Below are 22,876 nucleotides of genomic sequence, written 5' to 3'. Positions count from 1 at the left end.
GGGTGGGTGCTTTCCTGTTGTCAGAGCAGCCACTCAGGCCCTAGGTCCTCCCGGTCCAAATAGGAATTGCCCTTTTTTTCATCTGCCCTTCACTTTGCACACCTGGGAGAGAGCCCTTGATTTAAGAGTTAAGAGCAGCTCGATGTGGCTTTCGTGAAAGCTACCAAAGTTAAAATACCGTAAGTAAAACCATTCATAAAACAAAATGTACTAATAATCCGGTCTGTAGGATTTATAACACGTGCAAATTGATTGGACAAAAATAGCAACATTATAAAAACATACCGCAAGCGGTGAAACACAGAGCGTAGTGTAGATAGTGTTACACCAGTTTTAATTAAAGAATTCCATTTATATTGGTTCCAAATGTATCTAGACTAATGTGTTAGTTTGTTCTAGTCCAGTATTTCCCTATTGCCGTTGGAGTCAATTGGATATCCCACTCTTTCTTTTGCATACGCTTAATCATAGCGCAGTGCGTTCACCACCTTTAAGCGTGCACATGGACAGTTGTTTGTGTTTACAGCACAATGTGGTCAGAGTAGGGTAAAAAGCAATTCGTAGGAGGCTTGCTGATGAATATTGTAAGGTTCATCACATGGTGGACAATATTACAAATGCTGATTAGTACTACAGGACAGATGGGATTGAGAGCAATGCTTGGATTATACTGAAGACCTAGCCATTAGCTACATTTCTTTTCTCACATAGTAAGAGCTAAAAATTGTGATGTGCTTATTAATGCTATAATCTGCAATTATACATCCTACCACGTATCAATATTAGTACATGAACAATTAGACCTTGTTAACATGAATTATCACTTCACTTTTGGTAATTTCACAGCCTCAGTGTCGGTGAGATGAATTGTTACTGTTTGTGTAGTTTTATATTCATATTCCAGAAGGCTCTATTGAGCCAAATCAGCCCCTTTGTCTCTAAAGTTGTCGAGGGTTGAAAACAAATGACTTCATTTACCTCATTGTTTGCCAGATACGTTTTTAAATGTATAGTTTTGCTGTCAATTAGATGCTGAATTATTCTAGCACTAATGTGTTGTACTTTCATTTAAATCTACAGTATACATACAGTTGGATTTATGGCTGCATCAGTTATGTATCTTCTAACTGGTAAGTGTTTTCATTTTCTTTTATATTTTCCCCATATGTAAATAGTTTGTGAAACATTTGTGATCTGGGTTTGTACTTTTTAAAATCTTATGGTTTGGTATGTACTGCAGTTGCCGAAATACTTGCTGGCTATTAACCAGGACTATGAGCATATCCTTAGGGATTGATATGAGAATTTCACGTGACTGCATGAAATCATGAGAATGAAGAGTTATGCCTCTGCTGCATGAAGCATGGGGTGAAGAAAACGTTCTTAAATTTTAGAGAAGGCTGGAACTTTTAAGAGATCAGTAAGATCCCAGCTTTCTAGTCTCAAGGAGCCACTTCGATAATGAATGTTAGTGTTCGGCAAGAAAATGAATATAACATAAAACATTATCTTAGTGTGGAATGTATGTTTACCACCTAGTTGATCCACAAGCTCGTTGGCATGTCAAAATACCCCCTCGAACAGAACCCTGTGGCCCATGATGATATTCTACATTTTTATTTGTTAATTCCTGTTACTATACAAGCCCAGAAGAAAGACTGTTGTTACCTGTGTGATGCAGTTAAGTTTTCAGCTTTATTCAGAGATGCGGTCCATAAAAGCACAGTAATTAAAAAATAACATACATCGGTTTCATCATTTGACAATTTATATTTAAACACAACATTCGATTAAATAATATAATCCAAAACAACCAAATCCTTCGCTGAAAGTGCATCATACATTCACAGTGTGACCATAGGATGTTCATCAGGGTCACAATAAGTAAGTGCTTTATGTATTCACAAGATAATCATACCACAGATAAAGCAAGGATTATTTAGTATTTAGTATTTATTACATTTATATAGCGCTTTACAAGAGGAACAATCAAAATACAACAAGCAAATAGATAGTAATTGAATCAAAACCAGAAAACAGTACAAGGAACAATTTACATTATTGATGAGGTTAATCACGAGTGGAGAGGGTGGTGGTTTTGGAAGCAGAAGTAAGAGAGGAAGCAAAAGGAGATAGGGAGGTGAATGGAAGAGATGAGCATTATAGAAGTGCGAACCTTATTGAGATAAGGTTGTAAAACTAACGTTATATTTTTTCTAGAAAAGACCCTCACACGGAAATCACCAGAAAAGATTTAACCCGACCGGCTGCACTAGAAGAAGGAAAATTACTTTCTTTGACTAAAGGGGATGCAGAAATATTTCCTCCCAATGAACCAACCTCTTTCAAAGTGATCGTTGAAAAAGAGTTGTAGGCACTGCAAGCATCCCAGCGATGGTCGGGCCCAAGCACTCCAAACCCAAGAAGTGGTTGGTGCCATGCTTAACAATCGGGCAAGCATGACCTGCACTACGAAAACCCTGGTTTATTACCTGACTTGAATGGGGAGAAAACGTGCAGGAGCCCCAGTGCTGACATAAACAAAAAATCAAAGAGAAAGGGAGAATGCTTTGCTGAGTGACCGGTCCTGTCTGTTCAGAAAAAGGCTGGTGGGTGCTGCTGATGGGGGTGGGGGGCAGTCTTCATGCGCTGTGGTACGCACTGCACATGCCAGGGCTCTGTCCCCAAATTTAAATTTGGAAGACATTTTGTGCTGTGCAAATAGGCCGGTCCCGTCCCTACAGACAGACACCCATGAAGTATGGAGCAAAGGGAACAGGATGCACGAGTATGGTCGGAATGACTTATGGTCTGCTGAGGACCATGATAACATCCAACCACAGATTTAGTGAAATCTACTTCCTTTATCACAGAACATGCATGATGCCCATGTTTTTGGAGATTTCGTTTTTATTTTTACGAGGAACTGGTTACAAGACCGTTTGTTACCAAACCTTGACAAGCAATTACATCTCTGGCTATTAAAGCGACCACATCGCTTGATAACCAGTGTAGGGTCCCTCAAAGGCCGGCTACTCCAGGTCATAAAAAGGAAGAGTAGAAACAATGTTGTTAGCCGTTTGGGGGAACACATGCAAGCAGTTACCAATGAAAGAACCTGTACATTTTGGCCGATCGCAATTAGAAGGGAAAAGGGAGCAGTAGGGTAGGATGTAGATCTCTCAGAAGACAGACCGTTTTAATCATTTTATTAAATTGTATAATCCTGTGATCTTGTTAGAGGAAACTGCTGAATCCCCAGAAAAGCCTGATATGGCCTGTTAGGCAGAAACCTGTGCAGTTCCCTCTGGGACCACTGCAAAAGATTTAGGACTACAGTTGTTTGGCAGTAAACCCACTTGGTAGCAGTCTGTACCACACAGATTTACTTGGTAGCTGTGGCTGAGCAGTCAGCCTTCCCTCAAGAAGAGTTAGGCAGTATACAGAGTATTACGTCAAGAGAACACAGTAGAACAAGTAAACACTGACCAGGGCTTGGTGTAAAAGAGATATAATTATTTATTTAAAACCACATCTAGAAAAACACAGGTACTAATAGTAAGCAATTCAAAAACACGGTCACTAAAAGATATACACTCCCTTAAAAGAATATTAGACAAGTCTTAAGTAAAGCCCCACTTATTTTCAGACAGCGGTGAGCGCTTAACATAGATGGCACTCTAATAGTTCGTTTTTAAAAAGGGAGAGAAGAGCAGAGAACAAGTTGAAACAGATCCCAACACTTTTATCAGAACATAACAAGAGAAGAAGGCAAAGTAAAACCGTGAAGTTAGAGTTCAAGAGGCCGGATCCACTTTCAGAGGATCCAAACGAAATGTGTCCAAGGTCACACGGTTGCAGTGCACAAAAGTCTTGTAAAGATTCAAAAAGGAGTTGTACCAAAGAAAGGGACCAGTTAGAGGGTCAAGGCGGCCAGCCCAGTCCAGAAGGTTAAGGGGGTATTATTACCTTGTAGCAATCTTTAGAAAGGGAGGCCTGGCGGACACGGTACCTTAAAGTGGTGAGAACGCTCCAGCGGGGGCAGTTGTTCCTGCCAGCTGATGCAAGTTGGTGCTTCGTCCGGGGGAAGAGAGGGTCTTGTCGTGGAGGAAGACAAGAGTCCGTTGCACTGCCAGGGAAGAAACCAGCCGCAGAGTTTCTCAGGTACAAGGAGCGGTCCGGTGATTCGCGGTTCAGTGGTGAGTGGCTATCCGGCTGCCGGGGTGCTTGGCACGGGCAGTTCGACCACAAACCGGGCTGGGGTGCGAAGAAAGAAAGGTAAACTGGTTGTGCCCACTAGTCAGGGGAAGAAGCCTCTCCAGCCGGGAGATCTTATCTGTCGTCGGGAAGTGGCGAGTCGGTTCTGCAGGGCTCCACCGGTGGTGTCGTTGTGGTAGGTCGGCTCAGCTTCTCCCTCGTCGGATTCTCAGGTCCTGTGGCGACTTCTGAAGTTCCAGTCCCCAAAGCCCTGCTTCTATGCAGAAAACCCCCATTCACTCAGCCTAGCTGTCACTCAAACATGACTTGGGCCAATCACACACGAGTGCGACCTGAGTTACCAAGGTAACTCGGTCCAGGGTGCCTAAACCCCCTCCCACACCCCCTGTGGTACCCAGACAGAGTGGCACCACTTTTGGAGGCTTCTGTGGAGAAGCCCGCCAAAAAGTTGAACAAAGGGCTTGACTTGGGTTGGAGTCACAGAAGAGAACACAAACGCCATTTTAGAATCGAGTCTTGGCAAAAAATACCAACCGGAGTATTAATATTAATTAAATAAACCAGCGGTATGTTTGAGGCTAAGAGAATTAAATAATTAAAGTTGGTAGCCTCGAACAATGGGAAAATCCCATAGGAAAATATTTGCGGTCGAATATAAAAAGTAGTTTCCACTGCCTCCAGCCAAAACTCGATCAGGGGGGACGGAGACGTGCCCCTCGACTAACAGACCCCGGGGCAATCGAATTGCCCCGACCAGTACGTCCACAATATGATGTTTTGTACTGGTTTCTGTTAATAATTTGGGACTAGTAAAGCCAATTGTGACTTTACATGCCCTGGGAGACAGTAGTCAGTGCCAGGGTATGGAGTCTATGGTGGGGTGTCACTATGACACCCCTGGGTTACTGCACGGAGGGTGCTGTGTAACACACATAGGAAAAACACATGAGACCCTATGGAGTAAAGCACCCCATAGCCCATAAAAAAACATTACCAATCAAAGGAATACCATTAATCATGTCCAAGAGTGGGAGAAAAAGAGTCTCACTCTTGGCAGGAGGAAAAAACAAACTCCAGAAATCCAGCAAAGCTGCTGGGAGACTCACTAGGTTAGGAAATTCAGCCTAAAGAGAGAATTCTCCCTAACATGGCCTTCTATGATGTCCTGAGTTTCACTTCAGAGAAAATTAAACTAGCCTTAGATTCCCAGAGATTATGAAAAGCTTCAGGAACAGGTGGCCTCCCAATAGACCCATTTAAGCCAGAGCCACTTAACTTGGTTCCTTGTATCTTAAAACTCTTCAATATGTTCAATGCAAACACATTTTCAAGGCGGTATTGTGCATGAGCGAGTACATTATTGCCCATTCTTTTTGCTGGATGCATAAAGCAAAGTTTCTGATAAGGTGATCTTTGATAGGATAGGCGATTTGTGCACTGAGCACAATACTATTTTGCACCTACAAGCTGGTTTTAAAAAAAGAAGAGCGCACCATCCGAGTTGCTTATTGCTTGATGTGCTTTGCACTCTGAAGTAAACTTCAATGAGAATGGGCGTGTGTGGCCAGCTGACATACCCCGAGCAGACGTGCAGGGTAGGCGAGATTTGGAGTGCTGTGATGTGCGCTCTCACCACCTGTCGCCTCACCCTGGCGTGGTGCAGTGTGTTGCGGTACAAATATTTCGGAAACGGTGCATCCTAGGGCCTTGGAATGTGGTTGTCGAGGCCTTTGAGTATTGTGCCTCGCATCGAGATGCTTAAAATGAGTTTTGTACAGTCCTTCTGCGACCACATTGATGTTTCACTGCTTTCAGGCAACCGTCTCGTGTGAAGGGGCTGAAATCCGGGGAAAGGGGTGGGGTGTCCAAATGTCCAGAGGGTCCTACTGGGTAATTATGCAAAATGTGGTGCAGATCGGTAGAGCGGTGTGGAATTGTATAAGGAGCAAACTAACAGATTTTCTGCTTTATATATAGATGTTTTAAGACTGTAGGTCTCCAAATGCTTTCTGACACAGTACCTAGATCTAAACTTTAGCCTGCTTTATCGACATGTCACCCCCTAAGCCTCTCTTGCTTGCAATCCAAAGATTGCACAGTAATTCAATATGAGTGAGCTGGAGGATGGGAGATGATTGTATTGAAGCTTTTCCAGTCTCCGGAGGAGTTTGCTATATGTGCGTTATGGCCCTGTTTGTGTTATTCATCATTGATGTGTTTGAGCTTTTATCTAGATTAGATGCAGATCCACTAGTATTGAATAACACGCGTTACCGTGTCCTCATGTTTGCAAGTGACAGTTTTAATTTCAAAAATGCCAAGTGGCCTAAATTACATCTGTTTTAATGACATATGTTATTATTATGGGTTTAATTATCAGCCCTGGCGATTTATACCAAAGGCCCTCACAAATTTCAGGTTTTACTCCAATGAGGATTTTTATTGGCACCACAAGATCACAAAACGTGGTTTACTCCTGGAAAAAGAGGGAGGTGTTATTATTGCCTTTGCCAAGCAGTTTGGTAGGCATGCCATAGACACAGGATTACAATTGTATTGGACTCAGGCTGTGGGAGCACCCTTTATGGAACTGAACTGTGGGACAAATTTGAAGACCACTCATTTTGTGACTTGCGGAAGTTCAATTTTTAACCAATTGTTGAGCCTTCCAACAAGTACCCAAAGTGTACCATTTTTATTTGAATTGGATAAAGTAAGTAGTATTCAGGTGGCTTCATTGAAGCCTTTATTATATTGGATGACAGTCTGGAGTTCCCCAACTTGTCAAGTTATTGGGGGGTTTTAGGCGAGGTACTGAAGGAACTGCCTCCTTTGATTGGATGCTGCAGTGGGGGATTCAAACGTATGTCCAATAACGCCATTTTACCAGATATTTGGGAAAGCTAGTTGCATATCACTGCATCCACCAAAACAGTAAAGGCTGCGTTTCAGGACAGTTCTTTGCTTAATATGCAGGAGGCATGTGAAAATGGTATCCTGAAGAAAGAATGCTGTTTTTCATAAATGGAGTTGGCCTTGAGGAATATCTCAACGAAAAGTAGCCTTTAAAAAAGACAACCTATATTTTAAGTTTAAGATGTGCATTCTCCCCATTGCTGCTTTTATTGCTTAATGGAAAACAGGTGCCAGTAGTGTCTTACAGTGAGAGAGGATTATCAGCAGTACCTGTTCCCTTTACCTGATCTGTGATCAGAGGCGTTGCTAAGGGGTGGCGTAGGGGGCTATAGCCCCCGGTCTTTTGGTTGTAGCCCCAGATAGAATCTTAGGGGCTACAACTAAAAGGCTAGTTATCCCCAAGTTCCGACAGTCCTGACATTAGTGTAGCCCTGGATCTTTTCCAGACCTTGCAACACCCCTGTCTGTGATAATGCTAGAAAAACATGGTTAGGCATCAGACCCTCAGTCGGTTCTGCTCCTGATCCCAGAATCCTTGCATCCAGACCTGCTATGGTGGTCCAGGAAGGACAATCTCTTGTCAGGCAACCCACCCATTCGAGTAGCCGTTGTTACGATTGACATGTCCCTTACCGGGTCTGGATGACCATGGATTACATGTCGATTCATAACATTTGGTTGCCTCAAGCAGCTGGAGCATATCAACATTTCGGAGCGCAGAGTGATCCAACTAGCTTTGATTGAATTCCTTCCCTCTTTGTAGCAAATGAAAGTGCCCAACCAGATGGACAACAGGACCTGCATGTACTATATAAACAAGCAGGCTTGTGGTACCAGGTACTTATCTCTATGCAGGTTGGCAATTCAGGTTTGGGAGTGACCTCTGGTACTCTCGATCTGTCTTGGCCTTGCGGCTGTGGGTGACAGTAAAGAAGAACCCCAGCACTGGTTCCTCCCCTGGTGCCAGCATTTTTGGAAGTGTGAGAATGAAGGCAGATGTCAGTGAGGAGAAATACCTTGGCGCCCAGTAGCTTTAATTGCTCGGTCCGATTTGTCCTGCTTCAAGTCCATAGTTGCCCATGGGCTCTAACATTCTGGAATTGGCTCGAAGTGTTAAGTGTGAAAGTGAAACTTAACTTTTTTCTTCCTGAGGAGAGAGTAACTTTCTCTCAACACAAGTCTCATGTCAGCATGCCAGTGGAATAGCGCAAGCGGTGCTAAGGGATTCTCTCCCCTATCCTTCACTTGAGGGTCGGCACCATGCATTTACTTAATGCTAGATTCTGTATGTCTTACCACTCTGAACATCTGTCATTTGATCCTGCTAAGTGTCACTATTCTTTTCTCCAGACCCCGATAAGTCTCACACAAAATCAAGTTTTGTGTGTATGTGCATGTATGTGTGTGTGCGCGCACGTGTGTCTGTCCCTCCCTGCCTCCCAAGGACCAGACCCCCACCAACCCCCACAAATCTGATCTCACTCTGAGATTCTCACCCCTAAACTTTTCCCACATGAGTAGTTAACCGGTTAGTAACTGAATGTGTCACACCGCACAGTTGAACAATATGCTAATTACCGTTTTAAATCTGGTTCTCCAATCCCTTGCACCATCACCACCACTCCAACCCTTCCTCTCACTAAATTACTCTAAGTGTATTAACACTTTCCCAAACATCTAAAACCTGCCTTCACAAAAAGCTCCTGCCTCGCTAAAAGCTGCTGAAGACTACATGAAGTTAGACTACATGGCCACTTATATAACCAGCAGGCTCAATCCTTTGGTTGAAACTTTTTGTAAGCTCGACCTTGGTTCGAACCACCTGAAATTTGGGTGGTTCAAAGTCTGAACTAATACATTTTTCAGGCTTATTAGTGGGAACTTTGAACCTCCCGAATTTCAGGTGTTTCAAAAAGTTATAACCAAGGTCGTAGTAGGCCTCTCTCATAAGCCTTATCTTGCAGCATTCATAATAGGCCTTTCTTCTAGGCCTCGAGTTCAGCATTCACTGCATGTCTCTCTCCCAGGACTTGGGTTACAGGACTCACAGTAGTCCTCTGTCATATGACTTTGTATTAGGTAGTGATCTTATTTCCTCTTTGGTCCTTGGTGTTCTTCATTAGCTCCATTGAGCTAATTTACTATAGCATGATACTGGGAGCATGCTAAGAAGCCCATAGTGTGCAGCGCCATCATTATAGTCCACCAGTCTGGGACAGCTACTCCACAGTTAGGGTGTTGAATCTCTCTCTCTCTCTCTCTCTCTCTCGTTCTCTCTCTCTCTCTCTCTTTCTCTCTCTTCACCCAAACCCTAGTGGAGCATTCCTACTGTCCCCAGTTAATGGGCTGCTGGGGAATGCTGTCTGGTGTAGCAGAGGTAGCCGAATGCAGTAACACAGACTCAGGAAACTAATTGAGCACCCTCTTTCTGAGTGGGGGCATGGCTCATGCGAGGCCTTCTGCAGTCACCCTCTGACCCACATTCAGTGGCGGCTGGGTCAACCCCATCATCTGTGTGTCTCTCCCTTCATACATGACTGTGGGGAGTTCCTCCAATTCACCACATTCCTCTTCACTTGGTTAGTGACTTCTTCTTGATTTCCCTGTAGCAAAGGGACCTATGGCTTTCAGGGGCCTGGCCATCCAGTCAGTAACCTTTCCACTAGCTGCTCTCATGATTGTCCGTGCCCTCACAGCCAGATTTAATTATTCTGCGAAAGCTGGTTCATCCAGCGGTTGAAACTTGGGAAACTCGTTCCCAGATGCAGGTCTCTGGGTAGTTGTTGTACCATATTGGTGGTAATCTTCCAGGACTGCTTTTCGATCTAAATAATTTCTGTGGAGATATATGTTCTCCGTCTGTTATAGAAGCACTGGGTTTGGAGCCTCCCTCTGACAATTTTAGGGTCTGGAGTGCTGCGGAGGCATGGTATCACAAGTATGACACTGACACAAAAGGTACAATATGTAAAACCTTTATTCAATTTTTGGGGTTTGGAACTTTGCCTTATAGCTAGGATGGATGTAGTCTCTACCATTAAATAATAAATAAAACAGTCCTAGTTGAGTCTGTCAAATCAACATGGCCTATACTAACAAAATATAATGCCTGCCCTACCTCTTGTACAAAAAGTGTGTAAAGGAGAAAATGTATGCAAAGGAAAATCAGTGAGTCAGCTTTCCTCCCCACATTGGACAGCACGGAGTAAGGCGGACCTCGTAGACAGCATTACACACTCTGGCTTAGCTTCTCAAAACAAAGGCAGTTCAAAACGTGGATCGAGAAAGTCGGGCTCGGACTGTTCAAAGTCAAAGTTCACGTAGGTCTCCCTCAGTCTGGCTCAGACCTTTCAAAGCACAACACTTTCAGAGGTTCCCGTCTCCAAGCTTAATTCACATCCTCTAGGGGTTCTATTCCCTCACTTTTCAAAATAAAATGTTTTATTGAGTTTTACAAATCATAAACAACAAACCAAACCACAACAAATTCTAATACATCAACCGTTCAGCATATTTGTTAATCTACTACTACTACTACTGCAACACTCTTCCCCCCCCCTCCCCATATGGCCTATATGTCCTAACTGGTCAGCTAGTTGCTCTTCATGCATCATCCTCCTCTGATTCCCGTTCAATCACCCCTTCACTTTCCTTCGCAAACAATGTTATCGTCGGCCCTATCCATCTCTGTATGTCCATTCCCATCTCTGCATTCTGTCCCCTAATAGCCTTCTCCCACACCCCTATCTCAGCCGTACACCACTTCTCCAGTTCCTTCCACCATCTGATCACACTCTGTTCTTTTGTGTCTTTCCTCCCCATGGCTATGTTGTGTTTGTCTATTATATATATCAGGTCTTTGAGTTTGTTCAGCGGTTTATCTTTAACACTTTTCTTGTATCGGTCCAGCACGCTGGCCTCCAGTGTCTCGACGTCCAAGTCTACACCTCCTCGGACCGTTTTATCTGCTACTTTCTTCCAGAAGCCCTGTACTACCGGGCATCCACAGAACATGTGTGTGGGCCCGGCTTCTTCAGCTTTTCCTTTAGGACATTCTTGCCGTCCGGCCCCTTTGAAGGTAGAGATAATAGCGGGCATGAGGTATGCTCTCTGTACTATGTACAGATTTATTAGCTGGAACCTGGCATTCCTGGAAACCTTTTTATGGTACAATTTTATTTCTCCCCATTCTCTTATCTTCGAAGGTCTTCCCCAATTCCAGTTCCCATTTCACCTTACATTTCAATTCCACCTGTAAGATATGGCTTATTAAAATCTTGTAGATTCTCAAAACGCGTGTCCGCCTTCCGCCACTGTAAGAAACATCTCGATGTTCTCATTTTCAATATCCCCATCCGTATTGTCAGGCCATCTCCTAAGCAGCAACCCCAAAATCGTGTTATACAGCAGGAACTGTCCTGTGTGCATACCCGTACCCTCTTGCAATTCCTCAAATGTCTTCCACCCTCCTTCTTTCCGTAGGTTCCCCCACCGTGGCCACTCCAAGCATCTCCCATTTTGTTTCTATCATTGCCCTGCAGCCCGCCCTTCTCTCTAGGATCGCAGCTATTGGCGCTTGTGGGGAGAGTGGGTCCGCTACCCCCAAGAACCCGCAGGCCCTATGCCATACTCGAATGCCCAGTTTCGCTAAGTAAGGGTTCCCGTGCTGCTCCTTGGCAGGGATCCACAAAAGATCTCTCAGGTATCTGCGTCGTACAGCGGGCTGCAGCAACGCCTTCTCTGCCGTGGGGTCATCCGCCATTCATTTAATTACATGCTGTAGTTGGCACGTTAGGAAGTACAGTTCGAAATGCGGCATCCTTAGCCCGCCCTGATCATACAGCCTTTGCAGTGTGCTTAGAACTACCCTGTTCTTCCCCTCTTGCCACAGGAACCCTCTACACATCTTTTCCAGGTCCCGAAAATACCGCTTGGGTATGTCATACAGGACATTTCCGAAGCAGTGCATAAGTTGTGGTAGTGCCACCATTTTTAGCAACGCTGCTCTACCCGCCATCGACAGAGGTACTTTACTCCAAAACTTCATGGATGCTGCTAACCCGTCCTTGGCCTGTGCTATATTGGCCTCATGCTCTCAGAAACGGTCATGATATATGTTGATACCCAGGTATCTAAAAGAGGTCCTGCTCTAGAGCAGAGACAGGTCCGGCAAGTCTTCCACTGCCCTCTTTGCAATGGCTGCTAGCGGGAACAGGCACAATTTCTTTTTGCTTATTTTATGCCTGTTAATGTGCTAGAATTGCCCAGCACTTCCAGAATGTATGGCAAATTCACCTCAGGGTCTTTCACATATAGCAACATGTCATCTGTGTACATAGATATCACGTGCCTCACCCCGTCGATGTCTATGCCCACGTCTCCATATTCCTGCCTCAAGTACACTGCCATGGGTTCCGCCGCCAAAATGTGTAACATCGGGGACAATGGGCACCCCTGTCTAGTGCCTCTGTAAAGTTGCCATTTCTCTGAATACATGCTTCCCGTCTTGACCCTGGCCATTGGTTTAGTTTATATTAATCTAACCCATCTCATGAACAGTGGGCCAATCCCCATTGTCGTCATTGTGGCAGACAGCCAGTTCCAGTGTACTGAGTCGAATGCCTTTGTCACGTCCAAGGAAGCCACTGCACATTGTGCAGCTCGATCTGCTGTGCTATAGATCATGTGATGGAGCTGTCTAAGATTCTCTGAGATGTTTCTCCCGTGCACATACCTTGTATGGTCTGGGTGTCCCTTCCCCTAACTTATTACACTTCCGGTCTCCCTCATTTGGGCTCAGACGTTTTCCTGATGTCTCAGACTTTCAAATGTGCGTGGCTTTTTCTATAGACCTTCGCAGGACCACTTCGACTTTCCCTTCAGTTCACACTCTTGTGTTATTTGCCCCAGTGTTTCTTGGTCTGGATAGTTCGATGTCATAAACACAAACGTTCAACGTCCACCTTTTTACTCCCACCCCCTCCCCCTTTTACCTGGGGTTATCTTTGATCTCTTTGCTCTTTATAGTTCATTCACTTTATCAAACAAAAAGCTTTCACTTTTCACAGAGACTTTCGAGTGGGCTGCTTCCTTTCACCAGACCACTCCGCTACTCAGTATCGCTGGTTTCACAGCTATCAAGTTCACAGTAATTTAAAGTTCATCCTGCCTGCCTTCGCGTCTCATCCCCACGCGTGCATCTTTCAATTGTGCAATATACTGTTGCAACTTCAATATTTCCTTAACACACACCAGTCTTGCATGTCGCTTGCCAACTCACCGGCTGTGGGCGTTTCTTTCTTGTCTTTGAAGTTTTTCACTAGTCACGGTTAATACCACAGTCTTGGCCTCGCCTCCCCAACTCTGCCGTTCACCCGGGAGGGTCGGGGGCGTCCTTGAAACACAATGCAGTCTTCTTGTCTGGGATTTGGCCGACTCCACGTGTCTTTCGTGGTCTTTTGGAGGCAATGTCCTCCGGCAGGTAACTCCTGGAGTTCTCTCCCTTTTGCTCTCGTCCCTCGGTCCCTCGCTCTACTCCAGCAGGTTCGCTTTCGCCCTGATAGTTCTGCTCTTACTCGTGTTCCACCGTGCTCCGAGTGTGTCTCTGTGTCCGCCTTTTATCTGTGTGAGGAGAACTAATTTGTATTAGATGTATGCACTTAGTCAAGTGCCTGACTTTGCCTGAGCTGATTAGCGGGGACATGTCCAATGAGATATGCAAGGGTTAGCCTCTTTACCCTGTCGCCCTCTTCCTCAGGCCAGTGTTGGTGTAGAAAGGGGGCAGGGTTGGGACATCAGAGAATCCTATAAAATCAGATGGATCAGGTGTACGGGAAAGGGATGGATACTGTGTCTCACCCCCTAACCCTGAAGACCCCTCACCCAGGTGATCCTCGCACACTGGTCCACACCCAGAGTCTGGATCCAAAAGCAATAGCGGTTCCCTGGCCACCTGAGAGATAGATCCTCGTGGACTAGTAGGTAAGACACCCTTTGGTTTCTCACAGGAGGCAGGAGCAGAGGCCAAATACGTACTACCAGAGTCCATATGTGCATACACTTCATGGTGGTACGCTCATACCGGCAGCTGGGCACTTCCCCATGGTGGCTGAAATGAGCATACAGATGTTTTGAAGATTTCCCTTTCCCTCTTTGCAGTGTTTCGTTGGAGACTGTGTCTTCCGTGTCAGTTTTTCCGGTGAGTGGGGGAGAGGGCCATTACACAAAACGTGTATGTACCTCTTCATGCCACAGACACAGCATCCCATACCTGTTCCAGGGTTGTCCAACTCCTGGCCTTGAGTGCTGGAATCGATGTTGGGTTTTCAGGATACCCCTCATAATGTTCATGGGATACATTTGCATACAATTATTCTAAATGTATGCACATTTTGCTCATGCATATTATGGGTTACATCCAAAATGCCAGTGAAACAAAATCCACCATTAAGTGGAAGTGGTCGCAGGGGTATCCTCCGCAGCCGGTCCTGAAAAAAGTTTTTTAAAAAAGTAAAGGACCCTGCGGTGCCGGTTAGCGATTACGGAAGTTAAAGGGAACAAGCGTCGCAGGGACACAGTGAGTCGGCGGCACACAGCAAAGTGTTCCGCCGCAAGGTAAGTAGGGGGGTGGGGCAGCGGGTGATGGTGGGGTTGGAAGCCTGTGGCTGAAATTCTCAGGAGAGAGACCGAAAGTTATTTTCGGAAAAATAACTTTTGGTCTTTTCTCCCTCGAACATTTCAGCCGCGGGCTTACAACCCTAATCCAATATTATGAGGGATATCCAGAAAACCCATTAGGTTTCCGGCCCTCAAAGCCTGGAGTTGGACAACCCTATGCATTCGAGTGGGCGTCCTCCGTAACATTGGTGCTCACACTTACAAATAGTGAGCCCCTTTCTGGGCATATGGCACTTTCTATCCATGATCTATCATGCTAGCTTTCGAGTGCAGTGATCCGCGCTCACTCATCTCCCATGTCCGTGGCCCTGGCGCTGTACAAGTCTGCTACACCCCGCACTCGGCAGGAATTTCAGTTGAGTTAAGTTTTCTGTACTCTATGTAAGATTGAAATGTATTTACTTATGGAACAGTTTGTAAGGGAAGCCCAATGCGTCTAACAGCAGAAGAGGAAAGTTAGGGATGGCACAATCGGAGAAAAGAGAGGGAGACTGGGTATAAGCTTCCAAGCTGCCGAAAATTAAAACCAAATATTAATGTCACTTGCTAGAAAAAGTGAAAACATTGTCGCAGGTGGGAGAGTCGGGAAAGAATTTACATGTACAAGATATGGAAAAAGACATGCACTGACTGTCCCTTTTAAGGAACACGCTCCAGGTTTTGTAACATCGTTGAAAACATAGGATCATTCCTTAAAGTTCAAAACTACCCGTAAATTGACAGCTGTACTTGAAATGTAGTTAATATTGATATTCATGGATCACCAAAAAAGGCAGTTGTTCGCCTTTGAAAATGTACCCAGTGTGAGCGGGCAGCAGAGTTTTGGACCATGCACAGAGACTGCCTTACTCCTTCTCGTCTCCCAATTCCCACGCACTGCCAGCAGCCTGATTCACACACACACCGGACTGTGCTCAGCTGCGGTTTGGTACCTGCGCTTCCTGCTGCCCAAGCTGGTCCTAGGCGGAGTGAAATACTACGGAGGAGAATGCTTGGAAATCGAGCATGACACATCAAGCAGGGTGGGCTAACTCCAGGCCCGAGCGCATGGATCCTAATGGGTTTTCAGGATATCCCTCATTAATATTCATGAGGAGAAATGTGCATACATTTAGAATCATTGTGTGCAAATTTATTTTATGAATATTAATGAGGGATATTCTGAAACCCAACATGGATACAGCCCTCTGGGCCTGAAGTTGGACAACCCTGCGTGAGAGCATATAATCATAACTCGTGTTTATGAGCTTGGTCAACGGATCTGGGAGTTCTTGTAGCCAATCAAGAGAGACCAACAGGTTTTGAATCTCAAAGGAAAAGACCTAACTTATCCCTCCCAACCAGCAGCTTCAGCATTCAAAGAGAGAAATATGTCCTTCCCTCTCCTCAAAGGAAAAATGATTCTTCACAGTTGGGAACTTACTAGTGGTTTTCCTGTCCCGTGTGATGGCCTTTCAACAACAGAAATCCAGAAAAACCTTGTGTAGGGGGACAACCAGGAGGCGAGGCAGGAGCAGAGCAGCATGCACACACTAGCTCCTGCATGGGAAGCAAACAAATCCAAACTGACAGCAAGCCTTTTAAAGACTTCCCCCCCCTCCTCTCTTGGAATAGGAAGCCAATAAACCAGTCAATTCGAAAGTTTGCCTCTGACAATAGGGGATGGTGATGTCTTTAAAACAGAGCCTAAAATACACAGACCGTGTGTCTGAGCTGGGAGCAGAGTTTGAGAAAGCTGGAGGGCACCAGAGAAGGGGAACCTCTTAAACCACAGAAGAGGGGTGTGCTCCAGTGAGGGGTAGGAGTGTCCCCTGAATCCTAGAAGAGGGGTGTATTCCTGTGAGAAAGAGGTGTGTTCCTGGGACACCATCAGATGGGAATGCTCCAGTAAGGGGGAGAGAGCCCTTGGAAACGAGAAGGAATAGACCCTGGACCCAAAAGAAAGGGGAGTGAGAAATAGGGAGAGAGTGACTTTGATCCCCAGAAGAGGAGAGCCCTTTTAATGATCCCAGAAGAAGGATGTGTTCCAGTGTGGGAAGGAGAGCCCTGTAAGCCCACAGGAGGGATGTCCTACAGCGAAGCGAGAGAAACAGAGAGTGACTTTAATCCCCAAGAGATGCAATGTGTAAAAGAGGGGGACAGTACCTTGGCCCCGGAAGAGGGAAGTAAGTAGCAGAGAGAAGAAGAGTCCCAATTATGGGGAGGGCTTTTTGCACACTTGGAAAAGGGATGAAGCCCGAAAATCCCAAAAGAGTCCCTGTGATCCACGGAAGAAATTATGAGAACCAAGCTCTAGAAATCACTAAGCAGGTGACCTTCCTGTCTGAAGCTTTTGATAAGTCTTGTTATTAGTCGTCCTTCATATATACTTTTGCTTTTAAGGACTACGCTACCCAAGAACCTTTATATTAAAGCCATCCTTCAACCATTTCCATGTAGTAGTCTTATGTTTTACTTGTGCTTAATAACACCCGTCAGTAGTTGTGTGTTCTGTGGGTCATGTGGCACTTCCCATGGCTCTCCTCTATAAAGCCAACCAATCTGCATTTGATACCCTCTGTGGGAAGACACCAAGTGCATTACCACTAGAGAGGTGATCAGGGATAATGTTGCCATGTATAACAAATGTCAACTTGGTAAGGACATGACGTGTATACAGCAATTACATGAAAGGTGTCTTCTGATAAAGAACAAGTTGACAAAATGGACACAATCTTTTTATTTTTGTAAAATATTTTTGTTTAAAGCATGGACCTAGCTCGAGGGGTTCCATGTGTTAATATCCCTGCAAAAATATCGTGATACAAAAATATGGCCATATTTTTGCGGCGATACTGACCAGTGGACCCTGTGGGGGACACCCCCGCAACACCCGCATTATTTTAAACTGTGCAGGGGACACCCCCGCAACCCTGCTCCCACAAATTATCCCCCCCAAAAATATCGCCTATGCGAGACAAATGGCCATATGTATGGCAATATTTTTGGTGGGGATATTTTGTAGGAATACTGCTCGGGGGCAGCAGATTGCTGTACAGAGGCTGGGTAGCCAGAATTTGGATCAGAGACGTCATTTCACCAAAATGCCAGGGCTAGCAGAAGTGACATCACAAGACCCTTGGCCTCTGATGACATCACAGGGCGTAATGTCATTTGACCCTGCCCCCATGTGACATCACAGGAAGTGATGGCACGCAACCTTTCACCTCTTGACAAAACAGATGTGGCATCACATAGCATTGTTCTCGTTCACTGAGAAAAATATTGGTCCGATATCACTGTAATATGATATACATTTCATACAAGAATGGATCACCATATGTAGCTTTAATATCAGTGTGTAAAACACCAGCAACCATTTTAGGCACATTTGAAGCACAGAACGTGCATATGTAAAACTTTTAGAAATTTGTCCGCTGGCATCCTGTGCTCCGCGATGTTCAAGCATTGCATCCTGTTAGGTAGAATTATATGCAGTACACTTTGGGAACACCACACACAATTAAGACTGCAAGTGACAGTGCAAATTCACCTTTGGTACAAGCCTGTACTACACAGTAAAGTGGTAGCGATGGCTGAGCAGCCAGACGTATCTCAAGAGCAAGTGAGCAGTAACAATAGTTACACAAAGGAAAGCAATTACTATGATTCAAACAAACACTGACTCAAGGTTTCTGAGTAAATGAATATACATTTATTTACACATCAGTTGTATAACATTTCACTAAAGTAAAGCAGTTTAAAAATCACACTCTTAATACACCACACAACTCCCAATAGGTTTCCGACACGTTAAGCTCACAAATGAAGTGGGAGCAAAATGTCACTCCAGAAATTTAAAAGGGAGGGAAAGACAAAGTTAGACAGAAATTGAACAGCACCAACAGGTAAGTAAGCAGGGCAATCTAGAAAGAGGAACTACAGTGACGGAATCAATCAAATAGGCTTAGGGCCAAAGTTAATAGGACAAAAGTCTTTTGCTCAAGATCACACAGCTCAGGGTAGTTTGCGCTTAAGTGTTTGCCAAGAGTTCCGGACGAAGTTGGTCGGCAGAAAAGTTAATTTAAAGAGTAGAGAAGACAAACCACCGGATTGGACAACGATATCACACACTTTCACCACGGCTGAACGAAACGAACAACCGGGTTTGCACAGTACCTTTAAATGGAGAAGAAGCTGTAGCTGATGCGGACGTTTCTGGCAGTTCTAGCGGGCTCACGGTTCCTGAAGCAACTGTTGGACTGACATGAAGTAGGAAGACTGGAGGGGTCCTGCATTGCCCAGGGAAGAAACCAGCAGCAGAGCAAAGCAATGAATAAAAGGTGCGCTCCTTAAAACCCATGCAGGGTCCGACCTTCATGGCTATCCGGCCCACTGTAGCTCTGTACAGCGAATTCGACCAGAGGAGGGAGTCCTGGCTTGCAGTTTGGGTGAATTGGTTGGTCCCACCAGCTCAGGGGAAGAAGATTCCTGGAGGATCTTCTCTATCGTTGGAGTTTGAGGATTCGGACCTGCAGCAGGGCTTCACCGGGTGGTTCAGTCGTGGTAGGGGTCCCCTTCCGTCATCTCCTCGTCGGTTCTTTCGTTCCAGTGGCGACTCTGCCTTTCCAGACCCAGAGACCTGCTTTTTATTCAGTTTTGCCCATTCACACAGCCTGGCTGTCAATCACACAGTAGGGTGGCTGTACCGCCGGGGCAGTCGCAACAGCCAATCAGTTCAGAGTGCGACATGGATCTCCAAGGAGACCCTGTGCAGGGAGTCCTAAACCCCTCCCTCACATCCTGTCCCCCGCAGACATACAGGCTCCTAAGGAGGGCTTCTGCGTAGAAGCCCATGAAAAGACGGTGAACAAAGGAACGAAACCTGGTTTGGCGCGCAGAGTAAAAAACGAGAAAGACATTTTCAAAAAGAAATGGCGAATAAACCCAGCCAGAACCCAAATAAAACACATATAGTCTAGCGGGTCTACGTTCAAGCCTACCAAGATAGCCTAAAACAATACCAAGGTTATTTAAGATAACTGTGGTAGAAAAAATAGGGTAGTTACTACTGCCACCCGCCAAGTCTTGATGAAAAGGGAGCGAAACAATGCTCCAAGAGAAACGGACAAAAAGGGATAAGTATTAACTCTTTCCAGTACTCTATGCAAGATAGGGTGTTCTGGGTCTGTGGTTTTACAGAGGCTAATAAAGTTAATGGCAACTTTATATGTTCTGGGAGACAGTAGTCAGTCCCAGAAAATGGAGTCTGAGTTGGGAAGTCTAAAAGACAACCCTGTGTCACTGCACTGAAGGTGATGTGTAACACACAGTGAAAAGATGATGCCTGTTGAGTAGGTGAGGCTCCACAGTCTATGAACACAAAATTGTTAAACACACACAGCAAAACACATGTAAGAGTGGGAGAAATAGACTTGCACTCTTACCAGGTGAAAAAAATAAATCCTAGAAATCCAGCAAAGCTGCTGAGGCACTCAGTAGGTAAGGGAAATTAGCCATTCTGGAGACTTTTCCCTAAAACCCCCCAGACTAAGGGACAGGAGGATTTAATCCACTCCTGGATGAATTTCTACCTCTAGTCGGTTAAAAACATCCTAGAGAGACCATCAGCATTTTGGTGGTGACATCATGCTCTGTGCTCAATGGTGAAATCAAACACTTGCAGGCAGATTGACTATTTTAGGAGTTTTGGGTTTTCCCGTTTCATTTGCATTAACCATCTCAAGGGTTGGTGGTCTGTCTGAATCACAAAAGTAGATCCATACAAGTATGGTCTAAACTTCTTCTGAGACCGCACAATGGCAAAGCATTCACGCTCTATGGTTGCCCACCTTGTTTCTGGTTCCTTCAGTTTCCTACTGATGAAGCAAATGAGGTGCTCCATATCTTTCTCATCTCATCCAGTTGACTAAGGACTGCACCTATACCTGTATTTGATGCATCTGTCTGCACAATGAAGGGTTGGTGATAATCAGGAGCTCTTAGGACTGGAGCTTGACAAAGGGCTTTCTTCGGGTTTTCAAAGGTTTGAGTGCCCTCCTCATTCCATCTAACCTTTTTAGGGAATTTTGGAGAGGAGATCACATTCAAGGGAGAAGCTATGGTCCCATAGTTCTCTATGAAATTCCTGTAGTACCCAGTGAGACCTAGGAAAGCTCTCACTTGGGTTTGAGTAGTAGGGATGGCCCAGTTTTGTACAGCTTGTACTTTGTTAGGCAATGGCCTTATTTCACCTCCTCCTACCTAATGACCAAGGTAGACCACTTTGCTCTGCCCAATTTGACATTTACTTGCCTTTATGGTCAGATGGGCCTGCTCAAGAACCTGCAAAACATATCCTAAGTGATCAATATGTTCTTTCCATGTAGGGCTGAACACTGCAATGACATCCAAGTATGCCATGCAGAAGTCCTCCATCCCATTCAGAACTTGATTGACCATCCTGAATGGAGCAGGTGCATTCTTTAGTCCAAAAGGCATAACCTTAAACTGGTAGAGGCCTGCTGCGGTCGGGAATGCAGTTTTCACCTTGGCATGGTCTGTCAGGGCTATTTGCCAATAGCCTGATGTCAGATCAAATGTACTGAGGTACTTGGCTGAACCAAGTCTATCCACCAGTTCATCTGTCCTTGGCAAAGGATGGGCATCAGTCTTAGTGAATGCATTTAGAGCTCTATAGTCCACACAGAATCTCAACTCCTTGGATCCTGCCTTTGGTACTAGAACAACTGGACAAGACCATGGACTTGTAGAGGGCTCTATAACCCCGAGATCAAGCATCTTGTTGACCTCTCCTTTGACGTGGGATCTCACATGTTCTGACATTCTGTAACCTCTGCTTTTCACAGGTAAACAGTCACCAGTGAGAATATCATGCTGGCCCCAAGGGGTCAAGCCTGGTGATAGTGAAAACAGGGAGGCAAACTGATTTAACAGAACTTTGCACTCCTCTTGTTGTTCAGAAGTCAGTTGAGAAGAGATACTGACTCCTTCTATTTTTTCATCCAAAGGTTGGCCTCTGAGGAGGTCAGGTAGAGGTTCACTCTCCTCTCCTCTTCCTCTTGAGCTGAAGCTAGAACAAAGCTCCCACTTCTGGACTCAAGACATATGCCTTCAAACGGTTGGTGTGAAAGACTCTGGGAGCCTCCTTAGGTCTGTCTAGGTCCACTAAATAGTTCACCTCTCCAAGTTTGCCCACAACCTTGAAGGGTCCTACCCATTTGTCCTGCAAGGCCCTCTGCCTTGTTGGCACCATAACTAACACAAGCTGGTCTTGAGTAAACTCAACCATGTTGGCCTTCTGGTCATGCCAATGTTTGACCAGAGCCTGACCTGCTCTTAAGTTATCACTAGCTTCTGCCATCATGTGGGACGTTCTCCTCCGGAGACCTATCACATAGTCAGTCACTCTGACTGGCTTGGGGGAAGGAGTTTTCTCCAACCCCTCCTTAATCAGGGCCAATGGACCTGTGACAGGATGGCCATAGAGAAATTCAAAGGGACTGTAACCAACTCCCTCCTGAGGGACTTCCCTATAAGCAAATAGAAGGCATGGCAGTAAAAGTTCCCACTTTCTTTTAAGGGGTTCCTCTAAAGCACCTATCATGCTCTTCATAGTACGATTAAACCTCTCTACCAGTCCATTTGTCTGTGGATGGTAGGCTGTAGAGAACTTGTAAGTGACACCACAGTTTTTCCACATGGATTGCATGTAGTGGGACATAAAATTGGATCCCCTGTCGGATATCACTTCCTTAGGAAACCCTACTCTGGTAAAAATACCAAATAAAGCTTTAGCCACAGCCCGAGCCATAACAGTTCTCATAGGTATGGCTTCTGGGTATCTTATAGCAAGGTCTACTACAACCAGGATAAATCTGTTCCCTGAAGATGTGGGAAGGTCAGGGGGACCAACAATGTCGATGCCCACCCCCTCAAAAGGAACTCCCACCACTGGGAGAGGCACCAGGGGTGCCACATTCTTGGCTCCACTCTTGCCAGAGGTTTGGCAAGTGTGGCAGCTCCTACAGAATTTGTCAACTTCTGAACCCATCTTAGGCCAGTA

At 45.2% G+C, this 22,876-nt stretch overlaps 1 protein-coding gene across 2 annotated transcripts in view; it reads left to right on the top strand.

Moving 5' to 3' along the window:
- Window positions 1–22,876, top strand: part of PGAP1 (post-GPI attachment to proteins inositol deacylase 1) — a 1,466,013-nt gene that overhangs the window by 459,880 nt on the left and 983,257 nt on the right. For both annotated transcript variants that reach the window (XM_069615724.1, XM_069615725.1), the window contains one exon: window positions 1,081–1,130. In XM_069615724.1, the coding sequence (XP_069471825.1) occupies window positions 1,081–1,130 (50 nt within the window). The remainder of the gene's footprint in view (window positions 1–1,080; window positions 1,131–22,876) is intronic.

Source organism: Ambystoma mexicanum, chromosome 9 (genome assembly GCF_040938575.1).
Source record: "Ambystoma mexicanum isolate Mex_15411 chromosome 9, UKY_AmexF1_1, whole genome shotgun sequence".
NCBI lineage: Eukaryota > Metazoa > Chordata > Amphibia > Caudata > Ambystomatidae > Ambystoma > Ambystoma mexicanum.
This window is presented reverse-complemented; position numbering and strand designations above follow the sequence as displayed.